The 27,095-nt window shown below is 44.8% G+C and overlaps 1 protein-coding gene across 1 annotated transcript in view; it reads right to left on the bottom strand.

Annotated features, from left to right (window-relative positions):
- The window catches only part of fbrsl1 (fibrosin-like 1), a 503,490-nt gene that overhangs the window by 185,488 nt on the left and 290,907 nt on the right, over positions 1-27,095 (bottom strand). The window contains 1 exon segment of the mRNA XM_046351071.1: positions 15,026-15,070. Coding sequence (XP_046207027.1) covers positions 15,026-15,070 — 45 coding nt within the window.

Raw genomic sequence — 27,095 nt, 5'->3', positions numbered from 1 at the left:
TATGATCTATTACTGTATATTTCCCAGACTTTATCTCTGCATGCTAACACAGTCTTGTGGCGCACAGGACACCTGGGTGCGAATCCTGGGAAGTCACACAGTACGTTCTCCATGCCCATAGAGCTGATAGGGATTCAACTGAATCACATGGGTAAATTAACCCCTGTCTGTAATAATCCAGTGAGGTCCGGAATGGTTGAATCTTTGATAAAGACGAGCAAAAAAGACAATATAAAATAAACAATAGAAATACTGAGCTATATTGTATACACATTTTTTTCTTCCAATTATATTACTTGATATAATTGCTAAGAGAAATAAATTATTTTTACCAGTATTATTTTTAAAAATTGCATACAATCTTTTTCCCACATCTTTACCAAGGGAGACAATAATCCTGGACCCCTTCATTGGTCTATACATCTAAGGTCCAGCTCTGCGATGCAACTATAAATACTCTGTATCTTTGTAATACTCTGTACTCCTCTTTCAGTTACAATATATCTACTTAATCTGAACACATACTGTAGTGTATTACACAGTCTTAGGGTAAACAAACAACTAACAACAAGAAGCTTGGAGAAGTTGGAGAGGGTCACAACATCCCACACATCTTGAACTGGGTGAGAGTTTAGCTCAGAGGTTTAACTTCACATGAAATAATCCAGTTCCTTCTAGGTGTCCTGTCTGTCCTCTCTAAGTTGATTTCACACGGGGCCCTCCAACCTTCTGACCAACCAAATTTCTCTCTGTTCTGTTGAAGAGGCTGCCAGAGGATTGATTGAGCAAAGCGCCTGGTTACCATGTGAACCCGGCCTGTTGCTGGGGAGACCGTCACAAAGTGCTTCCTGGGTAATTTTCGAGGTCACTGGTTTGGTTTGTGCTTAGCTGTGTGGGGCAGATGGGCCCACCCTAATTCAAGGCCCAGCGGGAGCTCTTTCATTAGGCACTGTGAATACCCTCATTCATCCCCACAACCTCAATTGGTCATGCTGCGTCAATGCACAACGCCTAGGACAACCTTTTCTCTCTCTACCTCTTTCTCTCTGTGTCTCTCTCTTTTCTCTCCTCTCTCAACTTTGTCATGGTGGTTTTTTTGTTCTGGCTCATCAAAGATATCTTCAAAGCCCAAAACTTGAGACTCACAAACACACCAGTCAACACATATAGATTTGTGTTGGACTGCAGAACCAGACCGTGGGGAAGTAAGATACTAACATTCCTTTCTTTATTTTGTTTCTAAACTTTAGAAAAATGCCATGCATGCCAGCGCAATTCTGGTACACCATATTGTGATCCCAAAACCTCACATTCACCACAGCAGGGGGCATATCAACCCTACATAGACAACACCTCTGACTTTACATCAGTAACATCAGAGTTCTATGCCACACTGCTGCTCACAGTTCAGTCTGATGTATTCTGCAGACTCACAGATATAATAGAACATTCTATAGTATTATATTGTATCCCTATGGCCTAGCTGTAGCATAGTTCAGGCTGCTGTGTATTCTCCATAGAGAGCCAAACTGAAGAGTCTAGCTGAAGAACCTAGCTGAAGAGCCTAGCTGAAGGGCTTAGTTGAGCTCTACTCAGGGCCATTGCAGAGCTAATCCCCTCTGTCCTGTAATGTAATGGCTGCAGCCGCTGGGTCGGTTGGCCCTTGCTTCTCCCCTTCACCTCATCCGAGGCCCTAACTGAGTCTCAGATCTGGCCTAGTGAGAAGTGACTAATTACATGTAGTTATTAGTGCCCCTGGAATGAGACCCACTCCAAGCAGTAACAGGCTGTGTCTTTTCTCCCTTTCTCCCTCAGCCTACTGGGCTGGACGCCGGGCACGGTGCGGATGAGACCTGGCATCTTCAACGCTAACCTTAACCTTGAAGAGGACTGCCTGCTGTACCAGAGGGGACAGGCAGCCATCTTGGACTGGAGAGTGAGAAGAGGAGGTTCAGGGGGTAGAATGACACTTCTTTATAAACCAAAGACAATGGCCAAAAGTGAAGGAGGATGACAACAGAGTCCATATGAGCACAGACAGGGGGTGTGGAGAGACGGGGATGGGGGCGTACCCATAAAAAAAACATGGCAGGAGTCCTCAGTGATGTTTAATGCACCATTATAGCACACATACCGTATGCAGCTGCTAGAAACGAGATGGTGGCAGGGTGGAAGACAGGTTTGATTAAGACTGGAGGCTTGTTTCCAGTGACGCACAGGAGGCTGCATGGCTGATGTGATGCCTGCTTTCCCCAGGCAAGGCAGACATAGCGAGAGAGAGATAGAGTGAAAGGAAGACATAGAGAGAGGAAGACAGAGAGTGATAGAGAGAGAGGAAGACAGAGATAGAGAGAGATAGAAAGAGAGCGAGATAATTTGCCTCTATAAGAGCTGACAAGTCTCCTGTCCTCCTTCTCCTCCTTTTTTATGTCATTATTTTGTAAAGTGCTGCTGTGCTATCTATGTTATTTCCGAACTGCATGCCACTATGCCACCTCGAGCCTCAACTAGTACAAAAAAATGGATTACACTAAGAGAAATAATTTACATTTCCAGCGTGATATTTCTAAATTAAATTTAAACCCCAAAAATTGTACATCCCTTAAGCATATTGTCTAAGGGAAAAAACAAAATAGTCTTTAAATTAAATTAACTCTTGCGTTTGAGGCATATTTTAAACCCCAGCAACGGTTATGATTTAAGTCCATGTTCTAGAGAACAAACGCCTACCCTCCATCCCCCTCCTTATCCCTCCATCCCCCTCCTTATCCCTCCATCCCTAACACATAATATTAGTGCCGTGAGTTGGTCTCTCCATGAGAGATTAACCAGGTTAAAACGTTCAGGCAGCTCTGCGGTGGGGATGCTCTCTCCCCTCTGGGGTCTGCACTATCATTTGAAGGAGAATTACTTCAGTAATGAAGAATCCAGGCCCATATATTCTACTGGCCTCACCTTCCTCTCCTTTTCTCCCCGCCTCGTCTTCCAACTACACTGAACAGCTAGTAAAAAATCCCTTTAAAACATTCTTAGAGCGGTTTTACCTCCCAGCAAGCACAATTATGTAACTTTCATTTCAATTGATTTATGTGCTGGGCAGGGGATGAAAAAACAGGCTGTGAAAGGGAGAGAGCGCACAGGCCTTTAACAAATAGGTAGACAGGCATACAAGCCACGTGTTACAGTGGGAGGAGAGAAGATGGGGAGGAGATGCAAGGGAGGGAGTCAGGAGGGTTTTGGGGTGTATTAGAGATCGAGCAAAGGTGGGGGGGGGGCATAGCTATTCCACTTGATTAATAATACTAATCAAATTATACAGTGTTCCACTGTGCTATGAAATCTAGGGCCATAATGTGTTCTAATGGCGAGTGTCATGGAGCTAAACTTCAGGGGGAAAACACCGTGCCGCTGCATATGACTGCTGCACATCTTAATGAAGGCAGTAAAACATCCATTTCCAGGAGCCATGCACGCAATGAAAGGGAAGATTGTACTGTAGCACTGCACCCTGGCTCCCCAGTACTGTAGCAAATATGAAAAACAGTAACAAAAGACTGAGCAAGACAGGGGGAGGGAGGGAGGGAGGGAGGGAGGGAGGGAGGGAGGGAGGGAGGGAGGGAGGGAGGGAGGGAGGGAGGGAGGGAGGGAGGGAGGGAGGGAGGGAGGGGGAAAAAGAGGGGGAGGGAAGGGGGACGGGGGGGATAAGAATATGGGGGGAATAAGAAACAGATATCTGTGGGGATTTAAAGGAGAGAACCGCATAAGAAATACGTTGATGTGGAAAAAGGGGGGAGGATGATAGAGGAAACACAGTTTGCTCGAGGGATTGGTGATCCTTCTCAATGTTTTATTTTGGGGGAGAAATCCACCTTTGACATGCACAATCTCTTGCCTGCTTACGGATGAGCCGGGACGCTTTGCTACGTCTGTTATCCTTAGAGGAGCTGACAACAGCCACATTTCATTACTATTTTAAGACTGATGTGCCAAACCCCAGCTTCCATTTATCTATCCAACCCTTCACCCCTCCATCCATCCCTGCATCCATCTACACAAACCCTGCCTGTACAGCTGCTGGTAACTCCATTGCTTCTTCTCAGCAATACCAAAACAACAGCCATTGCTCAAATAAACGAAAAGGTGGGCTGGATGCTGGATACTGCAGGTGGGAGGTGGGGGAGAAATGGTTATTTTTCCTCCTTAGGCACAAAGCCATGACTGCGGAGCAGAGGCACTTTGTGTTGCTATAGTGTCACTGGTGATGCTGTATTAGTTGGCGATAAAAATGTTTCAGTGACAAATAAAAAAGGAATAAGGCTAAGGCCTTGGCTGTATTCTACCCTCTGAATCTACCTGTCAGCTGAGTACAACACAGCAACTCTGCTAAGTATAGTTTAATTTATCCCCTCTCTAGACACAGGAAGTCAGAAAAAAATTAAACACAGGTTCACATTAAATCAACTAAATTACACACGATGCAAACAATCAGATCAGCTGTTATGCCTCAATAAAAGCAAACATGATTTGTCTTCAGGCAGATTTCATGTAACAAACCCGAGAAAGCACAGATTGTTATTAAAATCAAGTCAAGTGCTTTGTAAACAGCAGGTGTAAACTAAGAGTGAAAGACTTACTTACGGGTCCTTTTTCAACAATGCCGAGATAAAGATAAAAATACAAAATAAATAAATAAATAGTGTCAAGGAATAAATACACAGTGAATAACAAATAACAATAACGACTAAAAATAACATGGCTATATATAGGGAGTACCGGTACCAAGTCGATGTGTAGGGGTACGAGGTAATAACATGTCTATATACAGGGAGTACCGGTACCAAGTCGATGTGTAGGGGTACGAGGTAATAACATGGCTATATACAGGGAGTACCGCTACCAAGTCGATGTGTAGGGGTACGAGGTAATAACATGTCTATATACAGGAGTACCGGTACCAAGTCGATGTGTAGGGGTACGAGGTAATAACATGGCTATATACAGGGAGTACCGGTACCAAGTCGATGTGTAGGGGTACGAGGTAATAACATGGCTATATACAGGGAGTACCGGTACCAAGTCGATGTGTAGGGGTACGAGGTAATAACATGGCTATATACAGGGAGTACCGGTACCAAGTCGATGTGTAGGGGTACGAGGTAATAACATGGCTATATACAGGGAGTACCGGTACCAAGTCGATGTGTAGGGGTACGAGGTAATAACATGGCTATATACAGGGAGTACCGCTACCAAGTCGATGTGTAGGGGTACGAGGTAATAACATGTCTATATACAGGGAGTACCGGTACCAAGTCGATGTGTAGGGGTACGAGGTAATAACATGGCTATATACAGGGAGTACCGGTACCAAGTCGATGTGTAGGGGTACGAGGTAATAACATGTCTATATACAGGGAGTACCGGTACCAAGTCGATGTGTAGGGGTACGAGGTAATAACATGTCTATATACAGGGAGTACCGGTACCAAGTCGATGTGTAGGGGTACGAGGTAATAACATGTCTATATACAGGGAGTACCGGTACCAAGTCGATGTGTAGGGGTACGAGGTAATAACATGGCTATATACAGTGAGTACCGGTACCAAGTCGATGTGTAGGGGTACGAGGTAATAACATGGCTATATACAGGGAGTACCGGTACCAAGTCGATGTGTAGGGGTACGAGGTAATAACATGGCTATATACAGGTGAGTACCGGTACCAAGTCGATGTGTAGGGGTACGAGGTAATAACATGGCTATATACAGGGAGTACCGGTACCAAGTCGATGTGTAGGGGTACGAGGTAATAACATGGCTATATACAGGGAGTACCGGTACCAAGTCGATGTGTAGGGGTACGAGGTAATAACATGGCTATATACAGGGAGTACCGGTACCAAGTCGATGTGTAGGGGTACGAGGTAATAACATGGCTATATACAGGGAGTACCGGTACCAAGTTGATGTGTAGGGGTACGAGGTAACTGAGGTAGGTATGTACATATAGGTAGGAATAAAGTGACTAGGCAACAGGGTTGATAAACTGTAGAAGTGTGAAAAGTGTGGTGAGTGTGGAGTCAGTATGCATGTGTGCGCATGTTATGTGCGTGTGGGAGTATGTACTCTAGACTGTAGTGTGTGTATGTGTTGGGGTGGAAGTATATGTGAGTTTATTTGGTTCCTGTCACGCCTTGGTCATAGTATTTTGTGTTTTCGTTATATATTTGGTCAGGCCAGGGTGTGACATGGGTTTATTTTGTTGTGTTTCGTATTGGGGTTTTCTAGGCATTGGGATTGCGGCTGAGTAGGGGTGTAGCATAGGTTTGGCTGCCTGAGGCGGTTCTCAATCAGAGTGAGGTGATTCTCGTTGTCTCTGATTGGGAACCATATTTAGGTAGCCTGGGTTTCACTGTGTATTTCGTGGGTGATTGTTCCTGTCTCTGTGTAGTGTTCACCAGATAGGCTGTATTAGGTTATTCACGTTCCGTTTGTTGTTTTGTATTTATTTAGTTATTTCATGTATCGCTATATTCTTCATTAAAGAACATGAGTAACCACCACGCTGCATTTTGGTCCGACTCTCCTTCAACAGACGAACGCCGTTACAGAATCACCCACCACACACGGACCGAGCGGCGTGGTAACAGGCAGCGACAGCAGGAGCAGCGAAAGGAGGATGAATTATTCGGAGAATGGGCATGGGAAGACGTGTTGGATGGCAAAGGTTGTTACACTTGGGAAGAGATACTGGCCGGAAGAGATCACCTCCCATGGGAACAGGTGGAGGCACTTAGGAGAGCAGAGGGAGCCGGAGATAAGAGCCGACGATATGAGGGAACACGGTTGGCAAGGAAGCCCGAAAAGCAGACCCAAATTTTTTGGGGGGGGGGCTCAGGGAGAGAGTGGCAGAGTCAGGAGTCAGACCTGGGCCAACTCTCCCTGTTAATCGTGAGGAGCAGCGATCAAAGGACTTCTGGACATGGGAGGAGATATTGGACGGAAAAGGACCCTGGGCTCAGCCTGGAGAATATCGTCGTCCCAAGGAGGAACTGGAGGCGGTAAAAGCCGTAGAGGCGCTGGTATGAAGAGGCAGCACGGCGACGCGGATGGAAGCCTCAGAGTCAGCCCCAAAAATTTATTGGGGGGGGCTTACAGGGTGTATGGCTATGACAGGTAGGAGACCTGTGCAAACTCCCTGTGCTTACCAGGGGGCTAGAGAGACCGGGCAGGCACCGTGTTATGCTATGGAGCGCAGTGTGTTTCCAGTGCGGGTGCATAGCCCGGTGCGGTTCATACCAGCTCTTCGTATTGGCCGGGCTAGAGTGGGCATCGAGCTAGGTAAGGTTGGACAGGCTCGGTGCTCAAGAGCTCCAGTGCGCCTGCACGGTCCGGTCTATCCAGGGCCACCTCCACACACCAGTCCTCCGGTGGCAGCTCCCCGCACCAGGCTTCCTGTGCATGTCCTCGATCCAGTACCACCAGTTCCAGCACCACGCACCAGGCCTTCAGTGCGCCTCGCCTGTTCAGCGCAGCCAGCGCTTTCCTCCTCTACAGCGCTGCTGGAGTCTCCCGCATGGAGCAGCCAGAGCTGCCAATCTGCATGGAGCAGCCAGAGCTGCCAGTCTGCACAAAGCTGCCAGTCTGCATGGAGCAGCCAGAGCTGCCAGTCTGCATGGAGCAGTCAGAGCTGTCAGTCTGCATGGAGCAGCCTGAGCTGTCAATCTGCATGGAGCAGCCTGAGCTGTCAATCTGCATGGAGCAGCCAGAGCTGCCAATCTGCATGGAGCAGCCAGAGCTGCCAGTCTGCATGGAGCAGCCAGAGCACCTAGATCTGCCAGTCAACCAGATTCTTCCAGATCTGCCAGTCAGCCATGATCTTCCAGATCTGCCCGTCAACCAGACTCTTCCAGATCCGCCAGCCAGGCAGGATCTGCCGGAGCCAACTACCTGCCTGAGCTTCATCTCAGTACTGGGCTTCCTCTCAGTACTGGGCTTCCTCTCAGTACTGGGCTTCCCCTCAGTCCCGGGCTTCCCCTCAGTCCCGGGCTTCCCCTCAGTCCCGAGCTGCCCCTCAGTCCCGAGCGGGTGCTATTTTAATTATTGGATGAAAAACGTTCCCGTTTTAAACAAGATATTTTGTCACGAAAAGATGCTCGACTATGCATATAATTGACAGCTTTGGAAAGAAAACACTCTGACGTTTCCAGAACTGCAAAGATATTGTCTATGAGTGGCACAGAACTGATGTTACAGGCGAAACCCAGATAAAGATCCAATCAGGAAGTGCCGCATTTTTTGAAACCTCATGCCAATGACTCCTTATATGGCTGTGAAGCAGCTAGGAGTCAGCTTACGTTTTCCACGTTTTCCCCAAGGTGTCTGCAGCATTGTGACGTCTTTTTAGGCATTTCCATTGGAGAATGGCTGTAAGAGATAATATAGGGCGAGTGGACGCATGGTGTCTCCCGGAGAAAACGTTGCGTAAAATACTGAGGTAGCCATTTTTCCAATAGTTTCTTATGAGAAACCAACTGCCTCCACGGATATATTATTGAATACATATGTTAAAAACACTTTGAGGATGGATCCTAAACAACGTTTGCCATGTTTCTGTCGATATTATGGAGCAAATTTTGAATTTTTTTTTTTGAAAAAAGTATTTTCGGTCGATTTCTCAGCCAAGCAGGATGAACAAACATGACTTTTTTCACCTCCAAAAATAAAAGCATCTGAAGTTATTCAAAGGTAAATTATTTAATTTGGTTGCTTTTCTTATTTTTGTGAAAATGTTGCCTGCTGCCAGCACAGTCTAGCATAGCATTATGCCATGCTAAACTTACACAAATGCTTGTCTAGCATTGGCTGTAATGCATATTTTGAAAATCTGAGATGACAGTGTTAACAAAAGGCTAAGCTTGTGTTTCAATATATTTATTTCATTTCATTTGCGATTTCCATGAATTGAAAGAGTTGCGTTATGCTAATGCTTATAGTTGAAGTATTTTTCTGTCGATTTCTCAGCCAAGCAGGATGAACAAACGTGACGTTTTTTGCCTACAAAAATATTATTTTTGGAAAAAAGGAACATTTGCTATCTAACTGGGAGTCTCCTGAGTGAAAGCTCTCCATGACTCCCATCTTTAGCTTCGGATGCCATGGTACCAACGTAGGCTAACGCTGGTACTCCACACAGTTTCAGAAAGGGCAGGTCACAGGGCAAATTTAAACAGCAACAAACAGCAGGGATTTAGACAGCCACAAGCCTGGGACAATCTGCTGTCCTAGTCACAAGGGAAACCTTACTAGCTTAATTGCTAGGCAAGCTGCTATGCCAACAAGCAGCTCTTCAAACCTTTGGTTGGCTCGATCCCTGGATAGATATAGCGGTCCCAGCAACTGAGGATGCGTCGATGGATCCTAATTCAAAATATATTTAGTAACACATTTTTTCAATAGAACACTTTTTCAGAGAATTTCAAAACATCAAACCGAGCTCTCCTTTGTTCCGTGTTCAACACGTGATGTACCCGGATGTACCTTTCAACACAAGATGTACTGGATGTACCGTTCAACACGTGATGTAACCGGATGTACCTTTCAACACGTGATGTACTGGATGTCCCATTCAACACACGATGTACTGGATGTACCGTTCCACACGTGATGTACCCGGATGTACCTTTAACCACGATGTACCAGATGTACCGTTCCACACGTGATGTACCCGGATGTACCTTTAACCACGATGTACCGGATGTACCGTTCCACACGTGATGTACCCGGGTGTACCTTTAACCACGATGTACCGGATGTACCGTTCCACACGTGATGTACCCGGGTGTACCTTTAACCACGATGTACCGGATGTACCGTTCCACACGTGATGTACCCGGGTGTACCTTTAACCACGATGTACCGGATGTACCGTTCAACACGTGATGTACCCGGATGTACCTTTAACCACGATGTACCGGATGTACCGTTCCACACGTGATGTACCCGGGTGTACCTTTAACCACAATGTACTGGATGTACCGTTCAACACGTGATGTACCCGGATGTACCTTTAACCACGATGTACCGGATGTACCGTTCCACACGTGATGTACCCGGGTGTACCTTTCAACAAACGATGTACTGGATGTACCGTTCCACACACGATGTACTGGATGGACCGTTTAACACATGATGTACCCGGATATACCGTTCCACACGTGATGTACTGGATGTACCTTTAACCACGATGTACCGGATGTACCGTTCCACACGTGATGTACCCGGGTGTACCGTTCAAAACACGATGTACTGGATGTACCGTTCAACACGTGATGTACCCGGATGTACCTTTAACCACGATGTACCGGATGTACCGTTCCACACATGATGTACCCGGGTGTACCTTTCAACAAACGATGTACTGGATGTACCGTTCCACACGTGATGTACCCGGGTGTACCTTTCAACAAACGATGTACTGGATGTACCGTTCCACACACGATGTACTGGATGGACCGTTTAACACATGATGTACCCGGATATACCGTTCCACACGTGATGTACTGGATGTACCTTTCAACACACAATGTACTGGATGTACCGTTCAACACGTGATGCACTGGATGTACCGTTCAACATGTGATGTACTGGATGTACCGTTCAACACGTGATGTACTGGATGTACCGTTTAACACATGATGTACCCGGATATACCGTTCCACACGTGATGTACTGGATGTACCTTTCAACACACAATGTACTGGATGTACCGTTCAACACACAATGTACTGGATGTACCGTTCAACACACAATGTACTGGATGTACCGTACCACACGTGATGTACTGGATGTACCTTTCAACACACGATGTACTGGATGTACCGTTCCACACGTGATGTACTGGATGTACCGTTCAACACACAATGTACTGGATGTACCGTTCTACACGTGATATACTGAATGTACCGTTTAACACACGATGTACTGGATGTACCGTTCAACACGTGATGTACTGGATGTACCGTTCAACACGTGATGTACTGGATGTACCATTCCACACACAATGTACTGGATGTACCGTTCAACACGTGATGTACTGGATGTACCATTCCACACACAATGTACTGGATGTACCGTTCAACACGTGATGAACTGGATGTACCGCTCAACACACAATGTACTGGATGTACCATTCAACACACAATGTACTGGATGTACCTTTCAAGACACGATGTACTGGATGTACCGTTCCACACGTGATGTACTGGATGTACCGTTCCACACGCGATGTACTGGATGTACCGTTCAACACGCGATGTACTGGATGTACCATTCCACACGTGATGTACTGGATGTACCGTTCAACACGTGATGTACTGGATGTACCGTTCAACACGCGATGTACTGGATGTACCGATCCACACGTGATGTACTGGATGTACCGTTCAACACACGATGTACTGGATGTACCGTTCAATATGTGATGTACTGGATGTACCGTTCAACACACAATGTACTGGATGTATCGTTCCACACGTTATGTACTGGATGTACCTTTCAACACACAATGTACTTGATGTACTGTTCAACACACAATGTACTGGATGGACCGTTCAACACACAATGTACTGGATGTACCGTTCAACACACAATGTACTGGATGTACCGTTCAACACACAATGTACTGGATGTACCGTACCACACGTGATGTACTGGATGTACCTTTCAACACACGATGTACTGGATGTACCGTTCCACACGTGATGTACTGGATGTACCGTTTAACACACAATGTACTTGATGTACTGTTCAACACACAATGTACTGGATGTACCGTTTAACACACGATGTACTGGATGTACCGTTCAACACGCGATGTACTGGATGTACCGTTCAACACGTGATGTACTGGATGTACTGTTCAACACGTGATGTACTGGATGTACCGTTCAACACGTGATGTACCGTTCAACTAGTGACACACTTGACATACGCTTGCCGTGCGGTAGCAGTGAGAACATGCTATGGTTTGAGTGGCTGGAGTATTTGACCATTTTATTGGGCCTTGCTCTGACACCGCCTGGTATATAGGTCCTGGATGGCAGGCAGCTCGGCCCCAGTGATAACTCCCTGTTGCGCTTTGTGGTAGGGTACCTTGCAGTTGTTGTACCAAGCGGTAATGCAGCCAGTGAAGATGCCCTCAATGGTGCAGCTGTAAAACTTTTTGAGGATCTGAGGGCCCATGCCAAATCTTTTTCAGCCGCCTGAGAGGGAAAAGGTACTATCGTACCCTCTTCACAACTATGTAGATGTGTGTGGACCAATTCTAATTCCTTATTGATGTGGACACTTGAAGTGCTCAACCCACTCCACTACAGCCCCATATTGTAATTATTATCATAATTACATCTTGTGTGTTTTTGATTGATTTTTTACTTGTGAGCAGGCAGTCTACATCAGGAAGAAATACCATTAAAATTACGTCTTGTGTGTTTGTTATTTATTTTTTACTTGTGAGCAGGCAGCCTACATCAGGAAGAAATACCATTATAATTACGGAGATTCCCGTTTTGACTGGCTCCATTTCTATTTCCACAAAAACAGTTTGGCTGTCGCCGTGCAGAAAATTCAATCAGGCTGAATTACATGTCTATCGGATCAAAATGTAATTGATTTGAAAGGCGACATGATATATAACTACATGACAGTGGGGAGGCTCCTAAGGGACCAGCCTATGGGGAACTCATTAACGCTAGCTAGGTTCTGAATTATTGAGTACTAACGCTAAAGCAGCGACATTGGGGAAGAGGAATCCACGGTAACAACTTCTTAAGTGTTTGTCTCAACTTACAGCGGGGAAATCGAAGACGTCTGTGGCCCGCCCGCACATCAATATTATAGTGAGTGAAGTTGTAATGGTCTATAATTGAAAGGGTTCAGATGAAGGCAGGGTCAGGTCAGTGCATGTCATCCTATCTCTCTCTTGCTCTCTCTCTCTGTAACTCTTCATACACGTCACAGTCTCTCTCTCTAGCTTCAGACACGTATAATCTCTTTTTTTTCATCTCTGTAATGTGTATTATAAAGCTAGGGTCAGTGCGTACATACATATCATCCTATCTCTCTCTTGTCTCTGAAACACAAGCTACTCCTGTGCAGTGATGTCACATCCTGTCTCTATGTTGTTCTGGTAGGCACAGCAACACTGAGACTGGGGCGGAAAGGTTAGCGGTTAACTAGCATTAGCTCACAGTAGCAGCACAACATGCTGTGCTCGCAGTATGAGAGCTGTATCCCTGTCTCTGTATGCACAAGTACTAAAGTAGACACAAAGAGCTAAAGTGAGACAGTAGCAGGCGTGCTGTGCTCTGGGGGACCCAGCGTGCTCACTCTCTCTGCACTGGGGGGACCCAGCATGTCTCCCTGACCCTGAGCACGGAGCCCACAGGGCCTCCCTGAACCCTCTGTGGGCTGGCAGCAGGGTCCCTGTGGAAAAGATAAAGATATAAAGCCACCACAGCTCCGTGTGGTGCGGCTTGGTGAAGTGGGGCCTCCACGTCCCGGAGGTGCCGAGTGGCTGTTTTACCATCCCTGGAAGACTGGGAGAGCAGGCTCTCTGAGGCCCCCTCCACAGTCCCCTCTCTGCTGGCCTTCTTTCCCTGTCTCTCTATCTCTCTCTCTCTTTGTCTATATCTCTCTTTATGTCTCTCTCTCTCTTTGTCTCCCTCTCTCTTTATGTCTCTCTCTCTTTATGTATCTCTCTTTGTCTCACTCTTTATGTCTCTCTCTCTGTCTCTCTCTCTCTTTATGTCTATCTCTCTCTTTATGTCTCTTTCTCTCTCTCTTTGTCTCTCTTTACATCTCTCTCTCTCTCTCTCTCTCTTTGTCTCTCTCTTTATCTCTCTCTTTGTCTCTCTCTCTTTGTCTCTTTCTCTCTCTCTCTGTGTCTCTCTCTCTCTCTTTATGTATCTTTCTCTCTCTCTCTCTTTGCCTTCCTGATAGCTTTCCCAGAAAATGAGAACTCAATTAATTCTGTGGAAATGAGGGCTACGGAGGAGGAGGCCCTGGAGACCAGAGAGAGAGAGAGCGAGAGAACAGAGCGGAGCTCCCTGTCGATTCTATGGCCTGGTTAAGGAAAACACAGGCAGAGCTGTGACTGGGTGCACAGGGGAGCAAGGAAGCGAGGTGTGCATTAAGTCTTTAGCCAAGTTAATCCTGTCTACAGTTCAAACATGGCTGATGAACGCTCCTCATTACAGAGCCAAGTGGAGCGAAGGGGGACATGATCACAAACCAGTCACAATGAGAGAGAGAGAGAGAGAGAGAGAGAGAGAGAGAGAGAGAGAGAGAGAGAGAGAGAGAGAGGCTGAGCACTAGCTAAATGAGCTCAAAGCCCTGAGATGTATTTAAAACAAAGCTGACACTCAATACCTCCCAATACTTGCACATACATTGCTCAATACTTGGACAATGAATATCTCTCATAACCTTTTAGTGACTTAATGCATTCCAACTGTCAAGCAAAATCATACTGCCTAGAGGCACAAAGGCTGATATAATCTAAACAAACAAACTATATTCTGATATGTTGTGGCTTGATGAGTATGTGAGAGGGAATCTTCCTATGAGTGATATGGCTATATATGTATATTCTTAAACTATCTAATACATGCAATCAATCAACCTGTGTGTATACATATTACATATATTATATAATCAAACAAAGCTATACAATGACCCAAATACTGGCCATAACATCTTTGCCTTTGTCTGCAGTCTGCACATATAGAGAAGTGCAAACAAGGGTGGAAATAGTAGGAGTGTGTGTGTGTGTGTGTGTGTGTGTGTGTGTGTGTGTGTGTGTGTGTGTGTGTGTGTGTGTGTGTGTGTGTGTGTGTGTGTGTGTGTGTGTGTGTGTGTGTGTGTGTGTGTGTGTGTGTGTGTGTGTGTGTGTGTGTGTGTGTGTGTGTGTGTGTGTGTGTGTGTGCACATGCATGCATGTGACCCTTAGCTTATGTGACCTCACCTCATGTCTCCCAAACGAGGGCTCGCCTCTTTTTAAAGAAGTGAACTGCAAAGAAGAGACAACAGTCATTAATCGGTGTGGGTCTGTCTGTCTACCAACGTGCTTGTCTAGCCTGGCTTGGCCTGCTGCTATATTAAGATCTGGTGCACAGCCATCCCGCCTGGTGTACGTACGTCAGCTCTTTTTCTCCTGGCCTTGCAGAGCTAGCAGAGGAGGGAGCAGCTGTTGCAAGAGGATGTTTCCAGGTTTGAGGTCACAAAAACACAGAGAAGCAGGAATGTGACGGTATGTTCAATCTTAATGACCTCCTCCACTTACACTACATGACAGTGGTCCAGTGTGACTGAGTTAGTAAGTGCGTGGCACTAGTAATGCCAGGGTCATGGGTTAAATGCCCGCAGGGTCTTATATACTCAAATATATGCACTCAGTGTTCTAAGCCACTTTGGATAAAAGGTGTGTTAGGCTATGTTAGGTTTGCAAACTATAAGCAAGGCTAGACAGTGCAAATAACTCAATCTGAACATAACCGTTTTCTCAGACATTGGGCATATTTTTCCATGTGTGCTTTGTTGTCTGTTATGTTTAATATCGAGCCCAAAGGAAAGAAAGTGAGACAAATAGATATATTACTATTATTTTTTCTGCACTTATAAAGATCACACATCACCTACTGAGGCATTATATACATGAACCACTTCAGTTCATCAGAGTCAATCTTTCAGCACTCAAAGGTATTTCCTGGCGTACATTAAGGCTTCCTAGCTTTATAATACTCTACCTCAAGCTCCCATTTACCCCTACCCCCCTAACCCAATCCCCCTACCCCACATTCCGCCTCTTAGGAAAACCTAGTAAAACTGGCCAGCCAGACAGTTCCATAATTTCATATGATAAATAACATGTATGTGAAGAGTCAGGGGGGATTGTAGCCAATGTGTTTCCAAGAAAATCAGTCTGCCACCAGCACTTAAAGTGATTGAATAGCCTGTAAACAGAAGCTGCAGGCTTTCTTGCTCCTGTCTGGGAGATACTAATACGGTTGTGCTTTAGCAAACTAGCTAAGGAAGGAGAGGAAAAAATAAAGAAGTGAAGTTCATGAACTAAGCAGTAAGTGCAGGAGCTTTGAAAAATACCTCTCTGTCTCTGCACTCTGCCTTATCCCTGAACCCAAACTGCAGACCGAGGAAACACAAGACTAAAGAGCGATAAGCGTCGAGCCAGTCATAAGACACCCTGGTTCAATGGATGACTGTGTTCCTCACATTACCCAAATTAAAATCTGTCTTTAAAGGTCTCATAAAAACCCTCTTCCTCCCTCTTTTCTTCCTTTACACTTCTGAAGAGAATCAATTATCCTTTGTTCACATTTCTTATAAAGTCCTCTTTGCTCTCATGCCAATATCTTCTCCCTATCTGTAAAATCCATCACAGCCATTTTTGGGCAGCTTTGCCGGGGAGCCACAGTATATCCAATTTAGAAAGTTTGGAGGAAGCAGATAGGGCTTGTTGATGTTGCAGGCGACATTAGATGCGAGATAAGCGTGAAAATGACTTAAGCACACAATTTTGTTATTATGCTGAAAGAAGGCCTTTGTTGTGTCCTCATTGCGTCAGCTGACAGTGATACTGTATTTAGACTATAATAACAACAGCCAAAACAGCACACAACTCTAACATACCTAGATGCCATGAATGAAAGCCAGGTGGGCTTTTAATTGGAAAGAAGCATGTGGAATTTTAATACGAGAGAGACAGTGGTTAAACAAGTTTGCCATTCAGTGCAAAATGTATCCGGTGACTCTAGAATGTCATACATGACAAAACCTGCCCTAAGTATTTGACCAAATCCTTGTTTTAGTGTTTCCTCTGTTTAAAAAAACAGAAAGTCTAGCAGACCTGAAAGACGTGCTAAATACCCTAGTATAGAGACTGGCCAGCAAGCAGGCTCTTTAACGTAGGTCTGCTGCCTAGCTGTAAGCTCTTTAACGTAGGTCTGCTATTTAGCTGTTAGCTCTTTAGCGTAGGCCTGCTGCCTAGCTGTAAGCTCTTTAACTTAGGTTTGCTATCTAGCTGTAAGCTCTTTAACATAGGTCTGCTATCTAGCTGTTAGCTCTTTAACGTAGATCTGCTGCCTAGCTGTTAGCTCTTTACCGTAGGCCTGCTGCCTAGCTGTAAGCTCTTTAACGTAGGTCTGCTATCTAGCTGTTAGCTCTTTAACGTAGATCTGCTGCCTAGCTGTTAGCTCTTTAGCGTAGGCCTGCTATCTAGCTGTAAGGTCTTTAATGTAGGTCTGCTATCTAGCTGTTAGCTCTTTAACGTAGATCTGCTGCCTAGCTGTTAGCTCTTTAGCGTAGGCCTGCTGCCTAGCTGTTAGCTCTTTAACGTAGGTCTGCTGCCTAGCTGTTAGCTCTTTAACGTAGGCCTGCTGCCTAGCTGTAAGCTCTTTAACGTGGCCTGCTGCCGAGCTGTTAGCTCTTTAGCGTAGGCCTGCTGCCTAGCTGTTACAGCCTTTGTGTGGTTGAGGTTTTTTGCAGAAAATGGTGTTAACTGTAGCAGAATGCGGGGAAGAAAGAAGGTGCAGAGTTTAAGTTAAAATCCCTGAATGTATCAGCAGGCCGTTTCACTTATGGTGAGCCATAGTGCTACTGGAGAACAACATATGTGCCATTTGTGAAAAACACACAAAGAGAGATATGGGTTGCTAATGTGAAAATTAGTGAGGGTGAGCAAAGCCACAGACCGACCTATTAGTAGCATGGGCTGCCTCGCCTGAGCAGAGACCTGCCCTGATGACAGACAGAGTTAGCCTTGCAAAGCAACCTACACTTCAGTTTACCACCACCAAGCCAGAACTCTTCAATCATTCAGTCATCCTGCCTCTGACCTGCTAGCTAGCGAAACCAAGATAAGAAACGACAGACAAGTTAGCCATTTGGTTTTGTTTGTCCTCTCTGGCCTCCTTTAGTTGAGTGAAACCACATTAGGGCCTTAATCCCTAGATGAGAAGTGGGGATGCTGCTGCAGCAGCAGACAGACAGATAAGGATGAGACACCTAGTGAATAACACCTTTGTGATGGACCAGACCACAGAGGAAGCTAGACCAAGACTTGGCCCTGTGTCCCACTGCTAATTTGATGACCGTTACCCCTGCTGACTGCACTCGCCTTCAGAGGCAGGCTGTATCCTCTTACTGGTCACCTTAGAATAACAGGGTCTGCTGCATCAACAGAATAGATTAAATTGAGCAGAAATTAACCCAGTTCAATGGCTTTGGCTCCAGCCTGTGAGAGATTCCAGGAATAGATGACTGCCCTATTGGAGCCAGAGCATCAGTTGACTCTGACAAATTATTCAAAAGGTTTATTGTGATTGGTCAGTGCTCGAGTACAGGGGTCAGGACAGGGGTGGAGATACACAGCATTTACTACTTAAAGCTGAAATCCTTAATTGAACCAATAACAAAGCGGCCACCCCTCTGTTTTGATCAAATCTGTGGGATGGCCCTGGATAAATGTAGCCACTCTCAAATTCATAGAGGGAGCTAAGAACGCAAGGACTAACCATCCATGATATAAAAATCATAGTTTTAACCATGTTTTGAGAATATACTGTGTTTGTTTACATTTACTTTGTTTACAAACATTGGAGTAAAGCTTTTATTTTGGGTTCTGATGAGGCATTTATAAGTTATATTCTTCAAGAATCAATGAGTAAATATCATTCATTTAGAAGTTCAAAATGGATGTAGCTATTAAGGATTCTAGCTTCAAGCTTACAAAGGAAGTGGCACTACACTGTAAATGCTGGAAACGCTCAATTAATAAACCTAGAGTGTGTTTAAACCATATACTGTATACTACTGTGAATCAGTAGTATGTGTCTACCAGTGGCTATACATCTCCAATTACAGGTTGTATTGAATGTGGTAGAGTGGGAAGCACCACCACCAAGCATCTCAAGAGAAATCATGCGTGGCTGACAGGAAGAGAAGCACGTAGGAGGACTCCTTTAATAATTGTACCCTCCATGTATTCACCATCACAGGCATAGGTCAACTTGAAATTTGTAATTATGGTAATTGTAAGCCCGGCGATTGGGCCTCCAATACACCATTCACCATTACATTGGAAATACACCGTGTGCCATCCAGGATGAGCCCACCAAAAGCAAAGTATATGTCTCAGTTGTAGAGCTCTGCTAGGAAAGATGTTGGAGAGCTGTGGAAAGGAAATACAGTGGAAAGACTGTGGAAATTAAAAATGGAGGGAGTGTGGAAATGAAAGACGGTGGAAATGAAAGATGGTGGAGAGTATGGAAATGAAAGACGGTGGAGAGTATGGAAATGAAAGACGGTGGAGAGTATGGAAATGAAAGACGGTGGAAATGAAAGACGGTGGAGAGACTGTGGAAATGAAAGATGGTGGAGAGTATGTAAATGAAAGATGGTGTAAATGAAAGACAGTGGAGAGAATGTGGAAATGAAAGATGGTGGAGAGACTGTGGAAATGAAAGACAGTGGAAATTAAAGACTTTGGAGAGAATGTGGAAATGAAAGACGGTGGAGAGACTGTGGAAATGAAAGACGGTGGAGAGAATGTGAAAATGAAAGAAGGTGAAAGAGTGTGGAAATGAAAGATGGTGGAGAGAATGTGGAAATGAAAGACGGTGCAGAGACTGGTAATGGGAGACGGTGGAGAGACTGTGGAAATGAAAGATGGTGGAGAGACTGTGAATATGAAAGACAGAGGAGAGTGTGGAAATGAAAGACGGTGGCGAGAATGTCGAAATGAAAGACGGTGATGAGACTGTGGAAATGAAAGACGGTGGAGAGACTGTGGAAATGAAAGACGGTGGAGAGACTGTGGAAATTAAAGATGGAGAGACTGTGGATATAAAAGACGGAGGAGAGAACATGGAAATGAAAGACGGTGGAGAGAACGTGGAAATGAAAGACGGTGGAGAGACTGTGGAAATGAAAGACGGTGGAGAGAATGTGGAAATGAAAGACGGTGGAGAGAATGTGGAAATGAAAGATGGTGGAGAGAATGTGGAAATGAAAGACGGTGCAGAGACTGGTAATGGGAGACGGTGGAGAGACTGTGGAAATGAAAGATGGTAGAGAGACTGTGAATATGAAAGACAGAGGAGAGTGTGGAAATGAAAGACGGTGGCGAGAATGTCGAAATGAAAGACGGTGATGAGACTGTGGAAATGAAAGACGGTGGAGAGTATGGAAATGAAAGACGGTGGAGAGACTGTGGAAATGAAAGACGGTGGAGAGTATGGAAATGAAAGACGGTGGAGAGACTGTGGAAATGAAAGACGGTGGAGAGTATGGAAATGAAAGATGGTGGAGAGACTATGGAAATGAAAGACGGTGGAGAGTATGGAAATGAAAGACGGTGGAAATGAAAGACAGTGGAGAGACTGTGGAAATGAAAGATGGTGGAGAGTATGGAAATGAAAGATGGTGTAAATGAAAGACAGTGGAGAGAATGTGGAAAAGAAAGATGGTGGAGAGACTGTGGAAATGAAAGACAGTGGAAATTAAAGACTTTGGAGAGAATGTGGAAATGAAAGACGGTGGAGAGACTGTGGAAATGAAAGAAGGTGAAAGAGTGTGGAAATGAAAGATGGTGGAGAGAATGTGGAAATGAAAGACGGTGCAGAGACTGGTAATGGGAGACGGTGGAGAGACTGTGGAAATGAAAGATGGTGGAGAGACTGTGAATATGAAAGACAGAGGAGAGTGTGGAAATGAAAGACGGTGGCGAGAATGTCGAAATGAAAGACGGTGATGAGACTGTGGAAATGAAAGACGGTGGAGAGACTGTGGAAATGAAAGACGGTGGAGAGACTGTGGAAATTAAAGATGGAGAGACTGTGGATATAAAAGACGGAGGAGAGAACATGGAAATGAAAGACGGTGGAGAGAACGTGGAAATGAAAGACGGTGGAGAGACTGTGGAAATGAAAGACGGTGGAGAGAATGTGGAAATGAAAGATGGTGGAGAGAATGTGGAAATGAAAGACGGTGCAGAGACTGGTAATGGGAGACGGTGGAGAGACTGTGGAAATGAAAGATGGTAGAGAGACTGTGAATATGAAAGACAGAGGAGAGTGTGGAAATGAAAGACGGTGGCGAGAATGTGGAAATGAAAGACGGTGATGAGACTGTGGAAATGAAAGACGGTGGAGAGTATGGAAATGAAAGACGGTGGAGAGACTGTGGAAATGAAAGACGGTGGAGAGTATGGAAATGAAAGACGGTGGAGAGACTGTGGAAATGAAAGACGGTGGAGAGTATGGAAATGAAAGATGGTGGAGAGACTATGGAAATGAAAGACGGTGGAGAGTATGGAAATGAAAGACGGTGGAAATGAAAGACAGTGGAGAGACTGTGGAAATGAAAGATGGTGGAGAGTATGGAAATGAAAGATGGTGTAAATGAAAGACAGTGGAGAGAATGTGGAAAAGAAAGATGGTGGAGAGACTGTGGAAATGAAAGACAGTGGAAATTAAAGACTTTGGAGAGAATGTGGAAATGAAAGACGGTGGAGAGACTGTGGAAATGAAAGAAGGTGAAAGAGTGTGGAAATGAAAGATGGTGGAGAGAATGTGGAAATGAAAGAAGGTGCAGAGACTGGTAATGGGAGATGGTGGAGAGACTGTGGAAATGAAAGATGGTGGAGAGACTGTGAATATGAAAGACAGAGGAGAGTGTGGAAATGAAAGACGGTGGCGAGAATGTCGAAATGAAAGACGGTGATGAGACTGTGGAAATGAAAGACGGTGGAGAGACTGTGGAAATGAAAGACAGTGGAGAGACTGTGGAAATTAAAGATGGAGAGACTGTGGATATAAAAGACGGAGGAGAGAACATGGAAATGAAAGACGGTGGAGAGAACGTGGAAATGAAAGACGGTGGAGAGACTGTGGAAATGAAAGACGGTGGAGAGAATGTGGAAATGAAAGATGGTGGAGAGACTATGGAAATGAAAGACGGTGGAGAGTATGGAAATGAAAGACGGTGGAAATGAAAGACAGTGGAGAGACTGTGGAAATGAAAGATGGTGGAGAGTATGGAAATGAAAGATGGTGTAAATGAAAGACAGTGGAGAGAATGTGGAAAAGAAAGATGGTGGAGAGACTGTGGAAATGAAAGACAGTGGAAATTAAAGACTTTGGAGAGAATGTGGAAATGAAAGACGGTGGAGAGACTGTGGAAATGAAAGACGGTGGAGAGACTGTGGAAATGAAAGACGGTGGAGAGAATGTGAAAATGAAAGAAGGTGAAAGAGTGTGGAAATGAAAGATGGTGGAGAGAATGTGGAAATGAAAGACGGTGCAGAGACTGGTAATGGGAGACGGTGGAGAGACTGTGGAAATGAAAGATGGTGGAGAGACTGTGAATATGAAAGACAGAGGAGAGTGTGGAAATGAAAGACGGTGGCGAGAATGTCGAAATGAAAGACGGTGATGAGACTGTGGAAATTAAAGATGGAGAGACTGTGGATATAAAAGACGGAGGAGAGAACATGGAAATGAAAGACGGTGGAGAGAACGTGGAAATGAAAGACGGTGGAGAGACTGTGGAAATGAAAGACGGTGGAGAGAATGTGGAAATGAAAGACGGTGGAGAGAATGTGGAAATGAAAGACGGTGCAGAGACTGGTAATGGGAGACGGTGGAGAGACTGTGGAAATGAAAGATGGTAGAGAGACTGTGAATATGAAAGACAGAGGAGAGTGTGGAAATGAAAGACGGTGGCGAGAATGTCGAAATGAAAGACGGTGATGAGACTGTGGAAATGAAAGACGGTGGAGAGACTGTGGAAATGAAAGACGGTGGAAAGACTGTGGAAAAGAAAGACGGCTGCGAGACTGTGGAACTGAAAGACGGTGGAGAGACTGTGGAACTGAAAGACGGTGGAGAGACTGTGGAAATGAAAGACGGTGCAGAGACTGTGGAAATGAAAGACGGTGGAGAGACTGAGGAAATGAGAGACTGTGGAAATGAAAGACGGTGGAGAGACTGAGGAAATGAGAGACTGTGGAGATAAAAGACAGTGGAGACAGTGGAAATGAAAGATGGAGAACTGTGGAAGTGAAATACGGTGGAGAGACTGTGGAAATGAAAGATGGTGGAGAGACTGTGGAAATGAAAGACGGTGGAGAGACTGTGGAAATGAAAGATGGTGGAGAGACTGTGGATATGAAAGACGGTGGAGAGCTGTGGATATGAAAGATGGTGGAGAGACTGTGGATATGAAAGACAGTGGAGACACTGTGGATATGAAAGACGGTAGAGAGACTGTGGATATGAAAGACGGTAGAGAGACTGTGGAAATGAAAGACAGTGGAGAGACTGGATATGAAATATGGTAGAGAGACTGTGGAAATGAAAGACAGTGGAGAGATTATGGATATGAAAGACGGTGGAGAGACTGTGGATATGAAAGACGGTAGAGAGACTGTGGATATGAAAGACAGTGGAGAGACTGTGGATATGAAAGACGGTAGAGAGACTGTGGAAATGAAAGACAGTGGAGAGACTGTGGATATGAAAGATGGTAGAGAGACTGTGGAAATGAAAGACAGTGAAGAGATTGTGGATATGAAAGACGGTGGAGAGACTGTGGATATGAAAGACAGTGGAGAGACTGTGGATATGAAAGACGGTAGAGAGACTGTGGAAATGAAAGACAGTGGAGAGACTGTGGATATGAAAGACGGTGGAGAGCTGTGGAAATAAAAGACGGTGGAGAGACTGTGGAAATGAAAGACAGTGGAGAGACTGTGGATATGAAAGACGGTGGAGAGACTGTGGATATGAAAGACGGTGGAGAGACTGTGGATATGAAAGACGGTGGAGAGCTGTGGAAATAAAAGACGGTGGAGAGACTGTGGAAATGAAAGACAGTGGAGAGACTGTGGATATGAAAGACGGTGGAGAGACTGTGGAAATGAAAGACAGTGGAGAGACTGTGGATATGAAAGACGGTGGAGAGACTGTGGAAATGAAAGACAGTGGAGAGACTGTGGATATGAAAGACGGTGGAGAGCTGTGGAAATCTCTCAGTACCTGTCATAACAGGACCACCACTTCTGACAGCCTGTCACTGTGGCAGAAACCTAAAGAAAACTTTACAGTTGTAAAGTGGGCTCGATAAAGCATGGTGATATGAATAGCAGGGTTCCGGGATTTATTTCCACAATGGCCATATACTGCATATTACAGTCGCTATAGACACTGCTAAATTACCATTTATAATTAATTCCCATACATAGAATAAATAACATGTCAACACTAGAGTGTGCATGATATTCTAAACTGAGGTGAACCACATCCTCAACCTAAGCTAACCCTAACAAATTCAGACAGATACACACAAACAGCAAATGTGTATCCACATGTACCAGTACCGAAAAAAAGACCCACTTAAAAGTCTACTGCACAATAGCCTGGCAATTAGGGGGTAGAGAGGAGGAACGACAGATCGGTTACAGTTGTTGAATGCTAACTACAGCGTTTTACAGTGGCGAGGAGATAACGAGTTACTGCGTGAGAGAGAAGTGCGTTGCCGTGTGCGGTCTTTAACGAGGAACTGTGGAAATCTATGACACTTAAAATCAGGGACAATGAATCGCTACTGGGCCTGTCAGCAAGCAGCGTCTTCCAGCGCCTGGCCCTCCTCCCTTTGTCCTAATGAAGGCAGACATTAATTTATCCTCTTTCAGAACTCATTCTAATGCTTTAGATGCAAGCAATTAGGCTTTACTCAGCTCTGCTCTGTCTGGACAACAACAACAACACTGGTGAGACTGAGAATAATTCAGTCTATAATGTGTATAGATGCAACTGAATACATATAGTTTCACTATACTGTCACAGTTTTCTACTTTTACATTTCCCTCAAACAGTTAAGATGCTCTGACACATCAGTTGCAACAAATGTCTCTAAAAACTCAACCATCACTTCCTACATGCATGTCCCAACGACCATTAAGCTGTTGTTATGGCAGCCATATAGCAGACAAAACCAGGAGCTTATAGAACTCGTAGATATGAACAGAACATATATAAATCTAGGGTCATGTTGAAGGAAAATACTCTGTGGGTGGGGGCAGAGTGAATTAAAGTTCATTCCTGCCCATTTTAGCAACAGGATACAGGGCTTGGTAAAATCCTAGGGTTAATATGGTCATGTTATGAGCCTATGCTCTGGAATCTGGGCTAGATGGAACCATTGATATGAGCTGAGGACAAATGCTTAAGATGATCCGATCCATACCTCATGATTTAGAGAAATCCCAGAGACATACTTCAACATTCCACCATTGGCCCAGACAGACCCTTTTAAGCTGTGGTGATACGAGACTGCTCGGACTTCTGCTGTGTTAATCCAGCTACTACACTACCAATGGGTAGGCTAGGCTACTACACTCCCTCCCGGAGGCTTTATCAACAGTATACAGTACACTGTTTTTATAGACAGTAGCTGCATGGGGCACATAGAGCTATCCTAGTGATAATATTAGGTCTAATAGACATGCTGAATAATTTAAGCAGAGTCTGTTTCCAACTCTCATTCTCAACCAAATTACAGAGTATTTAAACTGCGTGAGGCAAGAATGTGCACAAAATGTGGGCGTCTTACTGTCGTTTAGCTATACCTCATGTCTGTGTTTCAATATGGGAAACAATTCTAATGTTCCTATGGATCATCTAGTCCACTGGTTAAAGTTAGACGGTCAAACTGAGTAACTGAGAAAACTAAGTAGGGTGTAATATGATTTGATTTTAGACACAAATGTGTGTTTTGTCAACCTATCATGATAACAAAAGCACTATCTTCTGGGTGAATCTATAGATGATAGCATAGCATTTAACCTAGAATAGTGATGCTTTACTGTTGTAGCTTGTTCTTTACCATGGGCTGCAGTCTAGTTTAAAAAAGGTTAAAAGAAGAGAGAGGAGATTAAGGAGAATATCATTTGAAACCAGAGAGGTTGAGAGAGACAGAGAGAGAGATAGACTGGGGGGTATGGGAGATGATATGCTGTTCTGTTCAGATGTCAATAAAAACAGGTGTTAACCAGATCAGCTAAAATGTTCAAAGGCAGGCTAATCCTCACCCAGATCCAGCAACGATCCATCCGGCCCCAGAATACTAATACCCAGGACGCATCATTCATTCACAGACCAGGGTTGAGTGGGGGTCGGGCGGAGGGGTTCAGTAAGAGCACTATAATAGTAGTGATCCGCCAGTCAGAGACAGGGCCGTATCCATCAGTACTAAGCTACATACAGGAAGAGAAGAATGAGAGCTGTTATCTTCTCTCTGAGAGAGGGCTCCTGTCTTTGAGTGGTCATTTCAGGCCTTTGACCACCTCTTTCCTCCTAACAATTGACTTCAACACAAGGAGCACTCTGGATCTATGGAGAGAGCAAAAACTTCCACTTTGATGTTACATCTAATGGTAGCCTACACTGGATCCTGTTCTAGTACTCTCTTCACTCTGTGTATCAAGCTATGGTACCTTTGACTTGTTATCAACAATGTCATAAAACATTCTGTTCTGTCCAAATGGATAATAGAACAGAAAATGCGTACCATGCTTACAATAACTAAATGTCTAGGAGGCGCCATGTTAGCTGCATTCACATATTCCCCCTCAGGAGACTGAAAAGATATGGCACAGATCCTCAAAAAGTTCTACAGCCAAGTTTCCTGCCATCCAGGATCTCTATACCAGACGGTGTCAGAGGAAAGCCCTAAAAATGGTCTTGCCACCCTAGTCATAGACTGTTCTCTCTGCTACCGCACGGCAAGCAGTACCGGAGTGCCAAGTCTAGGTCCAAAATACTTATTAACAACTTCTACCGCCAAGCCATAAGACTCCTGAACAGCTAATCAAATGGCTACCCGGAGTATTTGCACTTTACCTCTACCTACATGTACATATTACTTCAACTAACCTGTGCCCCCACACATTGACTCTGTACCGGTACCACCTGTACATAGCCCCGTTACTGTTATTTTATTGCTGCTTTTTAATTATT

The sequence above is a fragment of the Oncorhynchus gorbuscha genome, linkage group LG05 (assembly GCF_021184085.1).
Source record: "Oncorhynchus gorbuscha isolate QuinsamMale2020 ecotype Even-year linkage group LG05, OgorEven_v1.0, whole genome shotgun sequence".
Taxonomy (NCBI): domain Eukaryota; kingdom Metazoa; phylum Chordata; class Actinopteri; order Salmoniformes; family Salmonidae; genus Oncorhynchus; species Oncorhynchus gorbuscha.
This window is presented reverse-complemented; position numbering and strand designations above follow the sequence as displayed.